At 36.1% G+C, this 20503-nt stretch overlaps 1 protein-coding gene across 1 annotated transcript; it reads right to left on the reverse strand.

The window, feature by feature from the left end:
- Window positions 1-15232: 15232 nt before the first annotated feature.
- On the reverse strand, window positions 15233-18209 carry LOC103724176 (clumping factor A-like). Its single transcript, XM_026810383.2, has 4 exons — window positions 17534-18209; window positions 17076-17393; window positions 16345-16536; window positions 15233-15635 (listed from the first exon to the last, which is right to left on the reverse strand). The coding sequence occupies exons 1-4, from the start codon at window positions 17705-17707 to the stop codon at window positions 15429-15431; spliced, it is 891 nt and encodes a 296-aa protein (XP_026666184.2). The 5' UTR covers window positions 17708-18209; the 3' UTR covers window positions 15233-15428.
- Between the last annotated feature and the right edge of the window lie 2294 nt (window positions 18210-20503).

Raw genomic sequence — 20503 nt, forward strand, 5'->3', positions numbered from 1 at the left:
CCTTTTCTTTTGATCATACAGGAATGCAGATAAAATCATAAAAAGTCATACAATGTTTTATATCTTATCAATATTTTTAAGACATATTCTGAAATTAATTGGTTGAGTCAGTAAAGATATTAATTGTTGGATAACGGTGATTATGGTTTGATATTGCTCTCATCCTGATTTCGACCGGACTTCCTCCTCTTTTAATTAAAGGGAATATTAGTGAAGAAGAGGGAGTAAGTAGGGATAAAGGCTTTTAATAGAACAAACTTTTGACAGGTGTCAACTAATATTCTGTAAACATGTCTATCAAAACCATCCTTGAAGATTTACCTCTGTGTAAAAGCTGGCTATTGCTCTCGAAACTCCTACGCCGTCATGGACATGTTGCTCGTGTCAGAAATTGATCACAAACCAAACTCACTACGACACAAGAAAATGCTTCTTTCTATCTATAAAAAAATAAGATGGCCATTATCCAGAAGTCCCCTTTCAACACTAATCAAAGTCAAGACAAAATATGCAAATCCTACTCTATATAACTAGTAGACTCAATCACCCTATTCCTGACCTAAATAGGCAAAGAGCCCAGATTTTTTGTATTGCGCAATTTGCACCATAGAGTACTGTATAGTAATCAATGGCCGCCATCAAAAGATAGACGACTATTAAGACTGACTTGTTTGATGGCCGTTCACCTCCTAATGATGGCCATCGAGTGCTCCATAATATTCTATAGTGCAAGCAGCGCATCATAAAGGATCTTGGTTGATAGGAAAACCCTACCATTGCCCGTCCCTTTGTTATCATTGTAAGAAGTCGTCCACGGAATATGAGCTCGACACTACTGGCATGACACCTCATACCACAATCTTACAATGGATCATATCAATCTGCCACGTCAAATACTCATAATGTATAGAATTTTTTTCTTTTATACTAATAGAGTAAGATCAATTGATAAGTTATAAGTTAATCCAGTGGCTTCTCTTATCTATCGAGCATCGATGTACTCCAAGCCACCCTTTGTCATTGCAATTTTTTTATCCTTTCTGATTGGACCGACTCGTGCAAACCAAAAGCCTGCATGGCTTTATGCGAGCAATTAGTTCCTTCCTCCCATCATACCCATCCCTCCCCTATTGACATCCTATTCTGAGGTGTTCAGGCTCTTATCAACAATAGCCAAACTAAATAAACCCTGGACCCATTATCCTGGCCCTGAATACAGACTAGACACTGACCCTAAAGTCTCGCATGGGAACTAGCACCTAGATCATGATCTCACCAAGCCCCACAAAGAAGAACTAGAGAGTGAAGGAGAGAGAAAGAGAATTGGAGTTAGGGGATGGCAGCTAGACGGATTTTTACGAATATTCAATTCGTCCCAAATCCTATTAGGACCCGTTCAAGAAAATTTATAGGATCTGTGTTTGGGATGGATTTGGATTTAAAATTAAAATCCGTTAGAATTTGGGATGGGTTCGGAATTTTCTCCTATTGAAAAATCTGCTACTCGAACAATCCGATTATATAACATATATATATTAAATTTTATAAAAAAAAAATATGCATTGGGAAAGGACTTGAATCCCAAATCTCAAGGATATCTGAGCTCCATATTTACCATTAAGCTACAAAACTCATTCATATTTAGGCTATTTGTCAAATTATTTAGATCTATTTTTATTTGGTATTGTTTCCTCTGAGTGATCTGATTCAAATAAAAATTAATAGGATAAGTTTAAATATTCCATAAATTTATCATTTTTTGATAAAATTTTTTGAATTGTTAGTAATTTTTTTTATTAGATTTAGAATGGATTTGAATTGTAGGATTTTAAATGTATTGGAGGCATGGATAAGATAAATTTTAGGGACGTAAGGAACGCTGTCAGGAATACCGTGGTCCCTTGCGAGGGTTTCCAGTGTGCTGTACGTACCATTAACGGTTGCTTATTCGGGATAAGCACTGTTCCTTGAGGGCTTGTTTGGTTCGTGGGAAAATATTGGAGAAAAGTGTGGTCAACGGAAAAGTAATGAGATGTCTCTTGTTTGGTTAGAGTTTTCAAAAGAGAGAGACGAAAAAGTTGTATTTTCATGGAAATATGATTCCCACATTTCATGAAAAAGTCTTTCCAATAAGAAACATGGAAAAGTTACTTTCTCGTAAGCTAAGAATCACTCCATTTTTATTTTTTTCCAAAAAAGCCCTTCAACATTAAAGAGACATTAAAGATCTAATTTTTATTAAAGGTATAATAGGAATTACACATAACTTTTTCAAAAAAGTGGATGATCAACCAAATATAAGTACTCTAAAAATCTGTCACTTTTTCATTGTCAACCAAACATGCCAAAAATACTTTTTCAGACATCTTTTTTCTAAAAATTTATTTTCTAGGAGGAAAATGCTTTCTGCGAACCAAACGAGCCCTGAGTTAAAATTAAATAAGTGAGATGAGATGACGTTGAGGTGATTCGATGATTGAATACCATCTCTGTCCGTCCCAATATCTCTCGTCCCCATGCCCAGTTCTTCAGTTTCGTTTATCTCCATATCTCATTAAACTTTTAATTGTCATTGATCTGTATTCTTTGTACGGGAAGGAATAAACGATAACATCAGCATGTAATTCCCCTTTCCATCGTCAGGCATGGAATTTCTCTCCGGATATCCTTGATTAACGCGGGCCCTGTTATCATCATTTTTCGTTATGGCAAATATACGTCATAAGTGAATAACGTTCGCTTATCACAAACTTTATCAACAACTAAGATGGCTGTTTAACCTACTAAAACCTATCAAAAAATAATGGATTACGATAGAACAATAACAGTACTGTTTATTCAAATTACCACCGTTATAAGATAAAAATAATTTTCAGCTAATATAAATGATAAAATTACTAAATGGATTACGGATCATCTCTTACTTTTTAATGGTGTTGTATACCGTGACAACAACCTACCCTTCATGATCGGATAGGCACAGAGACTGCTTTTGGATTCACCACTCAAGGTTGGTTTACCGGCCTCCTTTTATCGTAGGGTCAACTCATGATTAGATTGAGGCAGGTTAGTTGTCATATGATGTAGAGATTAATGCAATAATGTGACCGTTTGTATTACTCTAATGATAACTACCTGCTTTCGCTTCCAAATTTACCAGTAAGGTACCACCTAGATTCTGTCTGTCTGTCTCTCTCCTCTTTCTGATAGTACTCAGTGATCGATGTAAGTTAAAAGTATTGATGTACGACTATTTTCCATAAGAAAATTATATGTACATGGTATTGATCTACCAAGATGCTTTGTAGATATTTAAATCACATAAAAGAAAATCTAACAATTAATAAAATAGTGGTAAGAAAATATCTAGCCTGTGAGGTGTGAGAGGCACGCCAAAAGACGCACTGTCCTAAAACCGTTGTTGCCTCCCCACGTGCAGGTATTGGCGGTCAGCGACGGCTCCAAGATACAACCCAAACGGCTCACAGCGGGCCTAATCTACAGTGCACGTCTGTAGTAGGCAGATTACCTAGTCTATATCGGTTGCCCAATAATATAGAAAATTGTAAAAGAGAGAATGGTGGTAGAGAGAAACAATGAGAGGAAGAAGAAGGATTTTTTATTGTATTTTTTGTTAGATACAAGGAATGGCTCTTTTATAGGCCTTTTGTCATCCAACCATAACGGTTGAATACTTATGGCCTCATTAAGGCCATAATGAAAGATAATGGGAAGTTTTGAAACTTCCAAATGGAATTTGAAAAACTTAAAGATTATAACAACTCTTTTTTAAAAAATTTGAGGGTTACAAAACTTTTCAAAATTTATTCAAATTCCAACAATCCCCCACAAGTTTCAAAACTTTATAAAATCATATACATATATATAGAGAGAAATTTGGGCAGCTTTATACTATGCAATGGGTGCAGGTGTCTTCCGGACTTGAACCTACACTTAGTGTTGACAGTTCTAACCTGAAGGATCATAGTGAACTAAGTCTTGAACTAGACCCTTTGGACCAGATTTTAACATGCCACACACATAGTATTGATATAGACTTGGTGCGGGTTAGCGCTATTTATGGCCATGCGCTGAATCTTGATTCTCATGAGAGTTATTAGAGAACAGCCCAATTCTCACAGTCGCGGCCTCACGACAACTCTCATTTAGGTGAGTCCTCCAAGAATACATGTGACCTGTATCCTGCAGGAGTATGCCTGCCTCGGGCTCATTCAGGGTAACACCCTTCCTAACGTCACATATCAAAGCACTATTGCCATAGGGATGAGCAGGAGACTCTCTCCTTAAAAGTAGTGCTGAAATGAGTCACGCAATATGGATTGTTTCTACCCATTGAACCTTCTTCATGGGATCTCCAATCATAAAGGTTGGGTTACCTCCCTAGGTGACTCCCTTATGGGCTTAAGCCCATCCCCCTCGACAAATCAATGACAGCTTTCTTAGAAAGAGCTTTGGTTAGCTGATCAGCTATATTTTTCTCAGACTTTACAAATTCCAAAGATACAATATTCTTATTCAATAGGCTTTTAACTGATTTGTACCTCACTTGCAAATGTCTATTCATTTTCTTATTAGTATGTGCCTGCCTTACTAACTCTATTACTGCCTTACTATCACAATGTATGAAAATGGCAGGCATGGGTTTATTGACTAAAGGCATGTCAAGCATCAAGTTCTTAATCCACTCAGCCTCAGAGCAAGTTGTATCTAAAGCTATAAGTTCTGACTCCATAGTACTCCGAGAGATAATAGTTTGTTTCTTAGATCCCCAAGATATTGCTACTCCACCCAAAAGAAATACATACCCTGAAGTGGACTTTACATCCATATTGTCTGTTATCCAATTCGCATCACTATACCCTTCAACTACATTCGGAAATCCCTTATAACACAATGAGTATTCCATGGTTCCTCTAAGATATTTAAAGACTCTCTCTAAAGCAATCCAATGATCTTTGTTAGGATTATGAGTATATCTACTAAGTCTCCCAACAGCATATGCTATATCAGGCCTAGTTTTATTTGCTATGTATAACAATGATCCAATCATTTGTGAGTACTTCAGTTGAGATACTGGTTCACCATTATTTTTCTTCAAATGCACATTTAGATCATATGGTGTTGATATAGATTTGCAATCAAAATAATTAAACTTTTTTAACATCTTTTCTATTGTACTGGTTTGATTAAGAGTAATTCCATTAGGTGTTCTTTCCAACTTCATTCCTAAAATTACATAGGCTTCTCCTAAATCCTTCATGTCAAACTTTCTAGAAAGATAAGACTTAACATCATTTACTATCTCCAAATTTGTCCCAAATATTAATATATCATCAACATAAAGACATAAGATCACATGTTCTCCATTACTCTCTTTGTAGTATACACACTTATCATATTCATTAATCTTAAAGTCATATTCTAAGATCACTTTATCAAACTTCTCATGCCATTGCTTAGGAGCTTGTTTTAAACCATACAAGGATTTAACTAACTTACAGACCTTATGTTCTTGACCTTTAACTACAATACCTTCAGGTTGCTCCATATATATCTCTTCATTTATGTCTCCATTTAGAAAGGCAGTCTTAACATCCATTTGATGAATCACTAGATTATGCACTGATGCTAAAGCAACTAAAATTCTAATCGTAGTTATCCTGGATACAGGTGAATATGTATCAAAGTAATCTATTCCTTCTTTTTGTGTAAAACCTTTAGCTACTAGTCTAGCTTTGTACTTGTCTATGGTTCCATCAGGTTTTAACTTCTTCTTGAACACCCATTTACACCCAATAGCTTTGTTTCCAGGAGGTAAATTAGTTAACTCCCAAGTGTTATTTTGAATAATAGACTCTATCTCACTTTGTATAGCTTCCTTCCAAAATGGAGCATCTAAAGAAGACATAGCTTCCTTATAGGTAGTAGGATCTCCTTCTGTTAAAAAGGTATAAAATTCGTCTCCAAAATTTTTCTCTATTCTAGACCTTTTACTCCTTCTAACTCTAATTGTGTTTCTGGTTCCTTAGATGCATTTGTACTAGTGGATCATTAGTAGATGATTTATCTATTACTTGGTGTGAAATTTTATTTTTATAAGGAAATATATCTTCAAAATAGGTAGCATCTCTAGATTCTATAACTGTGTTATTTGAAATTTCACTAATCTCAGAGTTTATAACTAAGAATCTATTGGCACTACTATTTTGAGCATACCCTATAAAGACAGCATCTATAGTTTTAGGCCCTATTTTCTTTCGCTTAGGCTCAGGGATTGCTACTTTAGCTAAACACCCCCACACTTTCAAGATTTTAAGATTAGGTGTTCTTTTCTTCCAAATTTCGTAAGGGGTCTTATCATTATCTTTCACAGTTACTCTATTCAATATGAAACATGCAGTAAGAATTGCTTCTCCCCACAAATTCTCAGGTAGCCCAGAACTTATCAACATCGCATTAGCCATATCCATTAAAGTTCTATTCTTTCTTTCAGCTACTCCATTAGATTGAGGAGAGTATGGCGGAGTTATTTCATGTACTATTCCATATTCCTCACAGAAGATGCTAAAATTAGTAAGGGTATACTCACCTCCTCTGTCGGATATGAGTTTCTTAATCTTTCTTTCTAATTGATTCTCTACTTCGGTCTTATAAATCTTGAATTTATTAAACACCTCATCTTTAGTTTTTATTAAGTACACATAGCAAAATTTCGAACAATCGTCTATAAAAGTCACAAAATACTTATTTCCTGCTCTAGTAGGTGGTCTGTTCGAATCACATACATCACTATGTATGAGCTCTAAGAGTTGAGTATTTCTTTCTACAGACTTATAAGGCCTTTTAGGTTGTTTGGCTTGTACACACACTTCACATTTATGTTTGAAGTTTAGATTGGACTTAGGGACTAAGTCTAGATCCATCATTCTTTTAATTTTCTTTAAGTGTACATGTCCCAATCGTTCATGCCATACATTAGAAGATTCAACATTGAAAACACTTGAAGAGATAACTTTAACTTCTGAAAGTACATTTAATTTAAACAACCCCTCACTAATAAATCCTTTCCCAACAAATACATTATTTTTTGAAATTACAACTTTATTGGATTCCATAACAACCTTGTATCCTTGTTGGACTAAGGATGACCCACTAACTAAATTTCTTCTGATTTCTGGAACATGTCGCACTCCTTTCAAAGTTAAGATCTTTCCAGATGTCATTTTCAAATCTATGTCTCCAACTCCAAGCACACGTGCAACAGAGTCATTACCTAATGTTACACTTCCTCCACTTGATTTCTGATAAGTTTTAAAATAACCATGATCAAAACAAATATGTACATTAGCTCCAGAATCTAACCACCAATCTTTATTTCCATAAGTAAAATTAATAGAAGAAGAACTAAAGTTATACCTAAAGGATGGCTCAGCTGAATTCTCTTGATCCATCAACATATAGACTTGAGCCTTTGGATCTCTTTGATAGTGATTTGACTTGGGCTTCGGCTTATACTCCTCAGTCTTCTTGAAGAAGCAATCTTTCGCCATGTGATTAGTTCTCCCACAAACAAAGCATAGCCTTTTCTCACTTCCTTTGCCCTTGAATGTTTTATTATTATTATTATTACGGTATTGGAAGTTTTGGTTTTGGTTAGAACGATTGTGGAACCTATTATTTTTCTTGAAGTTCTTACCCCTATGTTGGAAATTATTTCTCTTGTAAAAATTCTTAGTATTATTTTCAACTAGGTTCACCTTAGGAGTCTTTTCATCCTCTTTCTTAGTATTGGCTCTATGTTTTTCCTCAACTCTAAGAGAGTTTATGACTTGGGTTAAGGTTAACTCTCCTTGTTTATGCCTAAGGGTCCTAGCAAAATCATTCCAAGATGATGGCAACTTATCTATAAGACATGAGACTTTAAAATCTTCACTAAATTTGGTTCCCTTTTTCTCAACTCCTCTCAGAAGTTCTTGATACTCATGAATTTGATCTCCCACTAGTTTATTGTCTACCATTTTATAACTATTAAAATTTGAGACAGTAAACCGATCAATGCCAGCATCTATCATCCCATATTCAGCCTCTAAAGCATCCCAAAGTTCTTTTGCACTTGAGGTAGTGGCATGATACACATCATAAAGGTGGTCAGACAAAGCACTAAGTATTCTATTATAGCAGTGGTACTCTACTTGCTCATTAGTCATTTGTGAAGGTAACTCTTGATTAGACCGTGGTTCCTCTATTGCAGATACAAGTCCTAACACAGTCAACCAATATTTAAGTTGTCTTTGCCACCTACGAAAATTTTGTCCACTAAATTTTTCAGGCTTAATACTATTAGCTTCTTCCATATTTGCCATTCTAAATTTTAAACTCTAAGTTTTTAAAGTTTAAAAAGGGCAGTAGAGTATTCAACTGTGAGGAAAAATAATAACAATAATGTCACTAATGAATAAATTTAAACAAGATGTTCCTAAGAGTATCTCTTAATAATATACTATATAACAATAACTTTACTAATAATTGTAAAGGAAAACAACCCTAATGTCACCAATTAGATTTAATACTTATATCTTCACCAAAACTATTTTTTTTTTTTTAAAATCAGAACAGTAAACTTTTTTTTATATATATTAAATAGTAAACTGTTTTTTTTTTTAAAGCAGTAAACTATTTTCTTAATTAAAAACAGTAAACTATTTTTTATATTAAAACAATAAACTGTTTTTTTAACAGTAAATTGTTTTCTTTGATTAAACAGTAAACTGTTTTTTTTTCTATTAAACAGTAAACTGTTTTTTTATTTAAAACAGTAAACTGTTTTTTTTTTAATTAAACAGTAAACTGTTTTTTGTTGAAACAGTAAACTGTTTTTTGTTGAAACAGTAAACTGTTTTTTGTTGAAACAGTAAACTGTTTTTTTTTTTTTTAAACAGTAAATTGTTTCCTTTGATTAAACAGTAAACTGTTTTTTTTTATTAAACAGTAAACTGTTTTTTTTATTAAAACAGTAAACTGTTTTTTTAATTAAACAGTAAACTGTTTTTTGTTGAAACAGTAAACTGTTTTTTTTTTTTAACAGTAAATTGTTTTCTTTGATTAAACAGTAAACTGTTTTTTTTTGATTAAACAGTAAACTGTTTTTTTTTGATTAAACAGTAAACTGTTTTTTTTTTATTAAACAGTAAACTGTTTTTTTTTATTAAAACAGTAAACTGTTTTTTTTTTATTAAGCAGTAAACTGGTTTTTTTTTATTAAACAGTTTAATATTAAAATTGAGAATCTAAAGCTAAACTATATATATATTATTATTTAAAGTGTATTCAGCAATGATTTCTATCAAAGATGAACAAAAACAGTGTTCAACTATGCATCTTGCAGAATATATAAACATATAGATGAAACAATACAACAACGGTTTTAGAATGTTGATCTACCAAGATGCTTTGTAGATATTTAAATCACATAAAAGAAAATCTAACAATTAATAAAATAGTGGTAAGAAAATATCTGGCCTGTGAGGTGTGAGAGGCACGCCAAAAGACGCACTGTCCTAAAACCGTTGTTGCCTTCCCACGTGCAGGTATTGGCGGTCAGCGACGGCTCCAAGATACAACCCAAACGGCTCACAGCGGGCCTAATCTACAGTGCACGTCTGTAGTAGGCAGATTACCTAGTCTATATCGGTTGCCCAATAATATAGAAAATTGTAAAAGAGAGAATGGTGGTAGAGAGAAACAATGAGAGGAAGAAGAAGGATTTTTTATTGTATTTTTTGTTAGATACAAGGAATGGCTCTTTTATAGGCCTTTTGTCATCCAACCATAACGGTTGAATACTTATGGCCTCATTAAGGCCATAATGAAAGATAATGGGAAGTTTTGAAACTTCCAAATGGAATTTGAAAAACTTAAAGATTATAACAACTCTTTTTTAAAAAATTTGGGGGTTACAAAACTTTTCAAAATTTATTCAAATTCCAACACATGGACTATCCAACCCTCGTACGATCAAGCAAAATGGGAGCTCCCCTCCATCCCCCTTATAGGACAATTTGTTGCCTTGTTAGATTTTCTTTCTTTTTCTTTTTTTTTATGCTGAAGCTTTGTCTTGTGATATAACAATCTGTTTCCGATTTGATGATATTTTTTCTCTGCTAAAATGGAATCTTTCAACGGGCATGAGATTGTAAGACTATAAAACTTTTTGGTACGTAAAATTGTCGGAGATGAAGCTCGAAGCTTATTCGTCCATGTTTATGCAATGTTCATGGTTTAAAAATTATATCTAACTCAGATTCTCACGTAGTACAAAAAAAAATATCTTACAGTTGTGTAATTATTGTGAGGTAACTAAAAAGATTGTGTAATTATATATATATATATATATATATATATATATATATATATATATATATATATATATATATATATAGAGCAAGTACTACCTATAATTGTGTAATTATTATTTTTTTCATGCTTGACACTATATGAATAAGCAAGCTATATTATGGTAGCATGTGTGACATATTTAGGCGTCAAGTTGCGCAAGAACGATAACAGGAATAGCCTTTTTTTTCTCTTAATGTTGCGATCGATGTCCCTAACACGTCTCTCTCCCACTCATTTACTCTTTTTCCCTTTCAAATCACAACGTATATCATTTTGTTACCCTTTTACCACCACGTACAGCAGTTTGTTAAGGATAATATACTCATCAGTAATAGCACCTTGTTATATATATATGATTAGTGGGGCTGTGTCTTTCTTAAATCATTCAACTGACTTATAGTTTGCTAACTCACTTTATGTTATATTCACTAGCCAAACTTTCCAAAACCAGACATTTGATTTTAATTCTTGCTGAACTTATTGTTCAACTCTATCTATGATGAACTTATTGTTCAATTCTTGATGAGCTTTTTGGCTGCCAACCCCCCTCTCTCTCTCTCTGGGTTGGGAATGAAGTAATAATTGGAACGCTATGCAGAGTGGAAAAACATGCCTTCCAATACAATCCCAACACTAGGAGGGTACGGAGTTCATTCACAAAACCACCCTTTCCACCATCCACACGCCATTAAGCACTTCTCTGGGTCCATCTCCAAGGCTACAGCCACTCCAGGTCCAACGACTCGACCTACGTCGACTCCTTCCAAATTCTAATACCCGATTGTTGACAACTCTGCCCGAAGCTGCCAGCCAAAATGAAGGCGGAAGGTAGCATCATTAGATTGAAATACACATAAAATAGACATCTATATCCATCAAGACAAACCATACGCCCATGACTAGTTACGATGCCCATATAAGAGAGAGAAGAATGGAAAAGAAACTTATAGTAAAGATATGTGCTCATGTTCAGAGAGAGGGCTGAAAAAAGAATGAATAAGTTATTTATTTGTTAATTTGTTAGAAAAAAATTGAGTTTTTTCTACGATTAATGATTTTATCCTTGAATTTAAATACAAGACATATGAAATTTAAAAATATCCTATACATTTTCAATACCCAATATATATTTGTTTAGTCTACAATCTCCCGTAGTTAGATTTAGAAACAAAATCATTAGAAAATACTAAATATATCATTTCTTGTAAATATTGAAAGAATAGTTTTTTTCTTACCAGATCAATAATTATGACCTTTTTTATACAGAAATTTCAGAAATCGTTGTCTAAGCTGCATACATCATGCGTTCATGCATGCAACTTATCATGGTTGTTGGTTTCTGTAAACCTTATTCATCAAATGTGTACTTTAGTATATGGCAGTGGGAATCAACAATAGTGATCGACTGCAAACGCAATCATGTCGATACATGCAGTTACATGCAATAATTTTTTTCAGGAGACAGATGGCTTGCTTTTTAGAGTACTACTTTTCGCTGAAAAGGATGTAATGCTGTTGGCTGTCAGCGTAAAGGACAGAGAGTTGAGTGGATTAGGTTCGAGGGAAGGCCCTTCTGCCGCCCTGATGTCCCAAGTTTTCTTCCTACTTTAGTCTTCTTAAGGTGTGGCTAATGTCAAATCCCCACAAGTACATGAAGAAAAAATGAAGCTAAGTTGATGAGCTTCTGTGGTTCTATTGGCCATAAGTTGTTACCTTTCCAAGAGGGCTGAACCCCTTGAGGGCGTTCCTTGTGGAAACGGCAACTCGCTGCTTCCCAAGTCCTAAAATTAAGATCCTGGAATTATTGTCCAAGATTGTGCAGTTCCTCCCCTCGCTTTGCATACCTTTTAGGAAAGGGAATTTAGAGAGTGAGATCTTTGACTTCTTATTATAGGCTTTTTATTCTTTAGAATTGTGTTGGCGATATCTTGTTTTCACCACCATATCAAACCATAAACCAAAGGTCTATAATTTAAAAAGTTTTATATTTTAAATTTTAAAGTTTGAATTTTGAATTTTATACGTAAAATGAATTTAGAATTGATCCTAGGCCCATTTATTAGTATTATTATTTTTATATTTTCAACTATAAATATACGTAATGATCCCATAGAAAAGTTTCTGGAAATATTCTTCTTTTCTATGTATTCTTCTTTCTCACATATTGAATTCTGATCAAACATATGCATGGTCCAAAGCAAGGTATTCAAATGCTCATAATTTTTCTGTATCGAGTGAGATGGAAGATCACAAAAGTAAAAATTGAGAGATTTGGAGATCGCAAGTGACATATGAGAACTAAGGAGTGTCAAAGGATGAATAAAAAGTTTTGGACAATATATTGATAAAAAAAAATGTATCAAGATTGTCAACTGGTTCAGTTGGTGATGGCTGAGTGCATGACCGAGCCCTATGGCAACTAGATTTTCATGCATGGAGTCCAAGTAGAGTCCAGCCCAGCAGTTGGATCAGACTTGGGCTTGGGCTCCTGGATCCGACCCATATTTTATTGTACGAGTACGTCTTACATTAATGGGACATGAGGCCGGTAACGTGTATCATACTCTTAAGTGGGCTAAGATAGTGGTTAATGGGCTTTCTTCTACAAAAAACTTAACGTTGTTGTGCAATGCAACGCAACTCATTTGAACAATGCATTGCAATTATTATGATAAGTTTAAGATTTATTGGAAGTCTAAAACCTTTTCTTTAGATACTTCAAGCAACAATTTTTACATGCAACTGATGCGTTTAGTGCAATTTTGATGACCAATTATTAGGTTTTTTTAGTGACAGTGTTTACATGTTATGCTCGGTGCGACATGTTATCTAAACTATTTAGCTTCGGGTATAACTTCTAACATTATGTGCAGTACTATTAACAAATGTATTATGTTCCTATTAAACATTGGGATGTTGGAACAAACCAACATCTTTCCTTTCCAAGATTATCGAAAGAGGTTTAAGACGAGATTTTCTCCATTCGGAACATGTTCAAAACTAAAAATGAATCACAATTCAATAAAAGCGAATCTATTAGCGCAAAGTTGAAGGACAAGAAGTAACAAATGATAAAAAGAGAGAAGGAATTACTTTGGAAGAAAAGTTTGCTAAAAAGTTGAGGAATGTTAGCATATGCTATTTAGATAATAGGAAAAAAAAAACTCCAAGTTTCTAAGAATTAGAGGGATGAAAGAATCCTGGTGGATTCATTTACTAATCTACTAGAATTCATACTTAGTTAAAATATAAAATAAATATTTGGCAGGCAAAGGATGCCAACATATGGGTTCTTCGATGGTAAAAAAAAGTTTGAAGAAAGGCCTGAAAATTTGGAAAGTTCCAGCAGATTCTTTGTGTTCCCACATGCATAATTAACAGCTCTTTCATCTCAAATCTCACATCTTTTTTTGTTCCACGAGCTAAGCAAGTGAAGAAAGGAGCAAACTGTGATTGGCTCAATTGTGTTATTGCATTAATTATTTAATTTAATTGATATATGCATTGATTGTATTTATTTTATAAACTGATTTGCTCTTGTAATTAATGACGCATCTCACTTCTCTATACTAACGTAAGTAGTTGCTAAGCTTTCATTTGAAATGGAAACTATTAACCTTTTTCATATAGTTTTCTCTTAAATTATGCTTGAGCTACGGATGGATCACTACGTCTTGTGCTTGTTTTTCTTTGTGCCTAACAAAGTAATTGTGTCATCAAGAGACATTTTTTTTCTTTTAATTACAACATCTAGAATGATACCACTCTATTTTATTTCACTCAAAATAAGTTGGTGATTGATTCTTTGTTTCTAGTATTTTTTACATTTAACCTTTTAAATTATAACTATTTAAGAATTGAAAAATAAAAAAAAGAATTGTAACAACCCAAGACCTTACCCAAAATGGCTAGCCGAAAAATATTATTTGGGTTCCTTAATCCTGCATAAGTATCCAAGATCTATCCAGCGAATAATTGATATGGAACTAAACATACGCTTGTACGGGTCCTCACATACTCCCTTCGTTCAAGCTCTGACGTTCTCGTCAGGCTAGGAGTTCAAATCTATTCAAATCTAATCACAAACCCCACGACTGGCTCGTGGTCAGCCTCAATAAATTCATGTTGCAGTGTCCTCTAGTCCATATAGGTTATGGGTTGGGTATGCTCTAATATCATTTATAACAACCCAAGACCTCATCCAAAATGGCTAGCCGAAAGGAATTATTTGGGTTCCTTGATCCGATATAAGTACCCAAGATCTACCCAACGAATAACCGATATTGGACTAAACACACGCTTACACGGGTCCTCACAGGAATAACAAAAACAAATTTATTAAAAATCTTGAGGTGTTTTTGAGGTAATTGTTATTGGTTTAATTTAACTTGCACTATGATGAAGAAGAAGTGGACAATGAGAGAAGCCAGGAAGAGGGAGAGGAGGAAGAGGATGGGCAAAGGAAACTGACGAAGAGGAAGACAATCCCGTCATGCTGCCAAGAAGAGCACGAGGAGGAGGACTGGAGGAGAATGGGAAGGGTGAGGGTTTCTCAGGATCTTAAAGCTAGAACAAGAAGGAACACAAGTCAACTCCATTTCCGGCCAACCTCATGCATGAAGCGAGCTCTCCTTGCCCAAACTGAATTCAAAGGTCCAACTACGAACACCGAATAACATAAAATAACCAATCATATTATTGATATGCATATTGATGAAGACTACATGGACACCCATACATAATTCATTACATTATTTGTATCATGTTATCACAAACCACACTTAAGGAGGGGGGGGGGGGGGGGGGGGGGGGGGGGAGTTCAACTAATCACCACACATGCAAATTTAAAAGATAATTAAAAACCTTGCATTACAGTAATCATAGAAGAAAAGCTGCCTTCGAAGTGCCCTCCTTGACCTTCTCACACTTTATTGCTTTTATGATAGCTGGAATGATGCTTTTTACTATATTCCCTTGCGTCCATCCCACTTTGCCTGCCACCTTCAGGCTTCTTAATGCCCTTGGGTCTGCTCATGATCGCCAGTTAGCTTTTCCTTGATCTTCTCCAAGATGCCCTTCTCTTCTCGGGTTTCCTCCACTTCCATGGTTTTCTCTGGTGCTACTGATGGCGTGTCTTCTCCAGTCCCTTCACTAGGCTCTGCCTGTGCCTTCTCCTGTGCTTCCTTTTCCTCTGTTTTAGATTTGTCGTCCTCCATTAACTGTATCGAAAAACATTCCAATAGAACAGGATCAATACAAGCATTGCAAGTGTCCTAACTACGCTGCTGCACGCATGGAAGCAGTAATATATATTGCCCTAGGAGTTTTAGGGCAAAATTAATCATTGGCCATTCAACTCTTGACATCATCAATCCCAAAGATAAAGGGTTTGTTTGCTCTAGAAATGACATCTTGCATGAATGTTGATAGATGTTGCCATCTCTTACATCACAAAGAAAAAGAAAATGGAAAAAAAAGTATCTCTTGCATAATTAAATAATGATCTCCAATATTCTTGTGCTCCAAAGATAAAATATGCAGTGACCAACTTGAGTGATAAATATGGCAACAATATTGTTCCATCTTATAAGTCTGCATACTTGAGACCAGATTCGACCGAGTGCACAAGAAATCAAACATTAAGCTTCTTTTTATTTTTTAAAAAGGAAAACTCACAGTAAAAGATTAAATACTTTGCAAACAGGGTTGTAGCATAGTGTCGAAGGAAGTTTGATGCACCTCAAACTTAAATGACATGTGAAATTGAATTGTTTTAATGCTTGTAATATGACAACTTCTTGTTTATTTCTCACTATAGCAATTGCATAAGCAAGCGAAAATCTTGGTGTGTCATCAGAAAAGATGGCAATATAAATTCATGATCGAAAGTGAACGGTTTTCTGCATTCTATTTATGAAGAAATGCTACCTGGCCGGATTTAGAATCCTCGCCGGATTCTGAGTCGGAGGCAGAGTCGTTGCTCTTACATTCCAGCTTGTCAACAGCTTTTTCGGGAACCTCCACTCCTTCCTCGCTTTTCTTGCTGAGCTTCTCCTTAATCTGCTCCATTAGCCCCTTCTTTTTCTTCTTCTTATCCTTCTTCACTGCTTTACTGCTTGACTGTGTTCAAGAAAACAATGCCGGTCGAGCAGTTCATAATAATTTAATTTGACCAGGGAGGAAGAACTTAAGAGCTTGATCTAATAACTTGTTCGCTCAACTATTTCAGTTGTTTATTAAGCTCAAAGTGATAAATTAAGGCCCATCTTCTGAATCTTCCATGTTATTAGAAGCTCTGTATATATGATGGCTATAACTCTCGCTGGTCAAATTGTCATCCGACCTCAATGTGTTTCAAAGTCGAGCGACCCCTTGACCAATCAACTGTTTTTTATTATTTTTTAGAGAGAAAAAAATAAAACAAATAGAAGGCTAAATAGGTTCACGGTCATGATTACTTACCTGTCTGAGAATAGGATTAAAAAAAATAAAGGCAATGTACATGGCTATCCTACTTCTTTCATGTCTATGGTATGAAAGTAGTGGTTTAAACATTTTTTACCTAGGTGTTGCATCATCAAAAGACAAGGCAAATATATATATACAGTCTATACTATGGCTTGAAGTTTTATTTCGTTGTTATCATGACTATATCTTACTTTGTCAGAATCAGAACCAGAACCAGAGTCAGAGGCGGAGTTGGAGGCGGAGTCGTCGTCGGAGGCTGAGGCCGAGTCAGAGGCGGAGTCGTCGTCAGAGGCTGAGGCCGAGCCAGAGGCGGAGTTGGAGGCGGAGCCGTCGTCAGAGGCTGAGGCGGAGGCCGAGGCCGAGCCAGAGGCGGAGTCACCAGAGTCAGAGTCAGAGCTATCACCTAGGAGTTTCCTTTCTTTCTTTTCTCCACTTGCCTTCTTCTTATCCTTCTCCTTCGCTACCATCTTTTTCTTTTTTTCTCCATCAGAGCTGTCATCACCTCTTGCCTGTATCCAAGCAGAATGGCGGTAGCGATCAATTCATAATAGCTTCAACTGTGATAGATGCAGTAGAATAACATATTCCAACTGCATTCCTATAAAGAATAAAGGAATATAATGCATATGTTATAACGAGTGAATCTTACTGAGTCTCTTTCAGGACTAGAACCAGAGTCAGAGCCGTCAACCTTTAGCTTTTCAAGAGCACTATTCTTATCCTGAGCTTGTTCAGCAGGAGCCTTCTGCATGTCATCCTTCGCCGCTCCGTCAACCGGCTCGGCCGCGCGGCCAGCAGCGATGATGGGCATCTGTTCCGCCATCGAAGTTTTGTGCTTCGGAAATCACTAGTAACAAGATGGTGGGGTGAAATCTCTCCTTAGAACTCGAGATATTTCGTGGGTTTCGGTGCAATATTCATGAATATATATATATATATAGGTTAGCTTGGGGTCCAAATGTGGACTAACTCCATGTGGAGACACGTTGGTTCTAAGTAGGCATCATAAACGAGTCCAAGCAAATGAACTAATGATGGAGACCATGAGAATAGATTAAAACGATGAAGCAAAATATGATACCAAAAAAAAAGCGAAGCGAAAAGTTGGATGGTTTGGATAACCAACCAAAGGAGAATCATTAACGAGGAGGAAAACGGAGACAATGGCGTGATGAAGTCAAGCAATAAGCATTGGATGCCTGAGCTCTGAAGGCTAGATGGGGGAGATGGTGTCATTGTTTTGGCTCGGTATCCTTCATAGTTGCAAGGTGAGAACGCTAAGGTTATCACGATTGACAAACTGCAGAGGTGAGAGGCATCCAAACTCTGGGAGATCAACACAATACTTTAAGATCCATGAATCATGAATTATGTTTACAGACAAGCATGTATTCAAGATTCTTGCTGGTCCTACCACGATAACATTGTTAAGGCATCTCTTGAACATGATAGGGATGTTACCACCCTTGTACCAAGTAGTTGAGGACAACTCATTCAAAGTGTTGGCTTTCAGTACATGCAGAATGATTGCTGAGAATTTGATAAAATATTTCAATAAATAATTGAATTCCCGTGTTCCTTATGAATTAGTCTGTCCGTAAGTGTTGGATACCTAACAAATGAGTAGAACTCTGGCTTTGGATGCCACAAATAATGAAATTGCCAATAACCATGCACTCCGTAGATCCAATTATCTTTGGAATAATCATGAAATGTGCCCATGAAAATGGTGGGCTTCTTTCCTTGGGATGCCGTCAAGTTAGGTCTCCAGTGCCGCCAAAAGTTTCTTTGCTCTGATGAAGCTGCAAATAGACGCAGATCGATTTTTGGGTGGTGAAGAACCTTGATAGCTATAGAGCTTCTGTGATACAATGAACAGTGCCTGAGAAATTTCTGGGAGAAGTTTCAGAGAGAAAAGAATTTCATTCACTTCATCATAAACTTCTGGGATTACTACATTCCCTTATATAGGGATCAAGATCGAATACAGTTGAGCTGTAAACTGTTACAACTGATTCAGTTAACCAGTTTTAACTAAGTCTGGTATGAGGAACTTTTGGAACCAGTGATCTGTCAAGACCCCCCTTCAAGCTGAGAGGTCGAAAGAACTTGAAGCTTGGAACATAAGAGATTATGCCGCTGAGAAGAATGGGCTTTCGTAAACAAGTCTGCTGGTTGATCAATATATAGAAGATATGTGACTGAGTTTGATTTCACCCGAGTTCACCTTCTCCCTTACAAAGTGATAATCAATTTCAATATACTTGGTTCGCGCGTGAAAAACCGGATTAGTGGCAAGTGCTAAAGCAGATACATTATCACACAAAAGCTCAGTGGGAGTGGTAGTAGGAATGTGAAATTCATGTAGTAACCGGCGAAGCCATATGAGCTCAGTAGATGTAATGGCTAATGCCCTATATTCGGCCTCCGTAGAGGATCGGGCAACAGTAGGTTGCTTCTTGGAGTACCAAGAAAAAGGATTATCGCCTAGAAAAACGCAGAAGCCAGTCGTGGACTTGCGATCAATGGGGTCACCTGCCCAATCCGAATCACAAAAGGCGGTAAGGACTAAAGAACTGGGACGATAGTGCAGTGAAAAATTCAGCGTTCCTTTCACATAACGAAGCACTCTTTTAAGCAGCTGATAGTGAGAATTCAACGGCTTATGCATGAATTGACATAGATAATTCACTGCAAAAGTAAGATCGGGCCTAGTAATAGTCAAATATTGAAGGGAGCCGGCAAGTCGTCGATAGAGTGCAACATCAGAAAATAAGACAGAATCTGCAGAGGAGATGAAATGCTTTGTAGGTAAGGGAGAAGCCACAGGTTTACAGTGTTCTAACCCATCTCGTTGCAAAATAATATTTGCATAATGCTGCTGATGAAGAGAGACACCTTGAGAAGAGAAGACGGACTGAACCCCTAGAAACTGAGACAAAGTTCCCAAGTCCTTCACTTTGAACCTGAGCTGAAGTCTGAGCAGAAGATCAGCAATTGCACCCCTATTATTTTCAGTTAACAGTATATCATCAACGTATATTAGAATGTAAATATGGATGCTCTTGCAATCAAAGAGAAATAGAGAGGGGTCAGCCTTGCTAATGGTAAAGCCTTGCTCAAGAAGGAATGAAGAGAAAGTGGAGAACCATTGACGTGTCGCTTGTTTCAGCCCATACAGAGCTTTCTGAAAAAGACAAACATGCTGAGGGCAGGAGGAGTCAACAAAACCCAGCGGCTGTTCCATAAACACCGTTTCATTGAGTGTACCATGCAGAAAGGCATTTGAGATATCCAGTTGTCTAATAGGCCATTTAGATGTCAAGGCAACAACAAGAAGAACTCTGATCGTTTGAAACTTGGCGACCGGACTGAACGTTTCGATGTAATCAACACCATATTCCTGATTGAACCCTTTAGCAACCAATCGTGCTTTGTACCGTGCAATAGAGCCATCTGAATGTTTCTTGATTTTATATGTCCATCGACACCCAAGAACATTTTGATCGGTTGGTCTGGGGACAAGTCTCCAAGTTCGTTGATCCAATAAGGCATTAAACTCCATAGACATTGCCTGACGCCAATTATAATCTAGAACAGCAGTAGAGTAACAGGTGGG

This window comes from Phoenix dactylifera, unplaced genomic scaffold, assembly GCF_009389715.1.
Source record: "Phoenix dactylifera cultivar Barhee BC4 unplaced genomic scaffold, palm_55x_up_171113_PBpolish2nd_filt_p 000427F, whole genome shotgun sequence".
NCBI classification, from domain to species: Eukaryota; Viridiplantae; Streptophyta; class Magnoliopsida; order Arecales; family Arecaceae; genus Phoenix; species Phoenix dactylifera.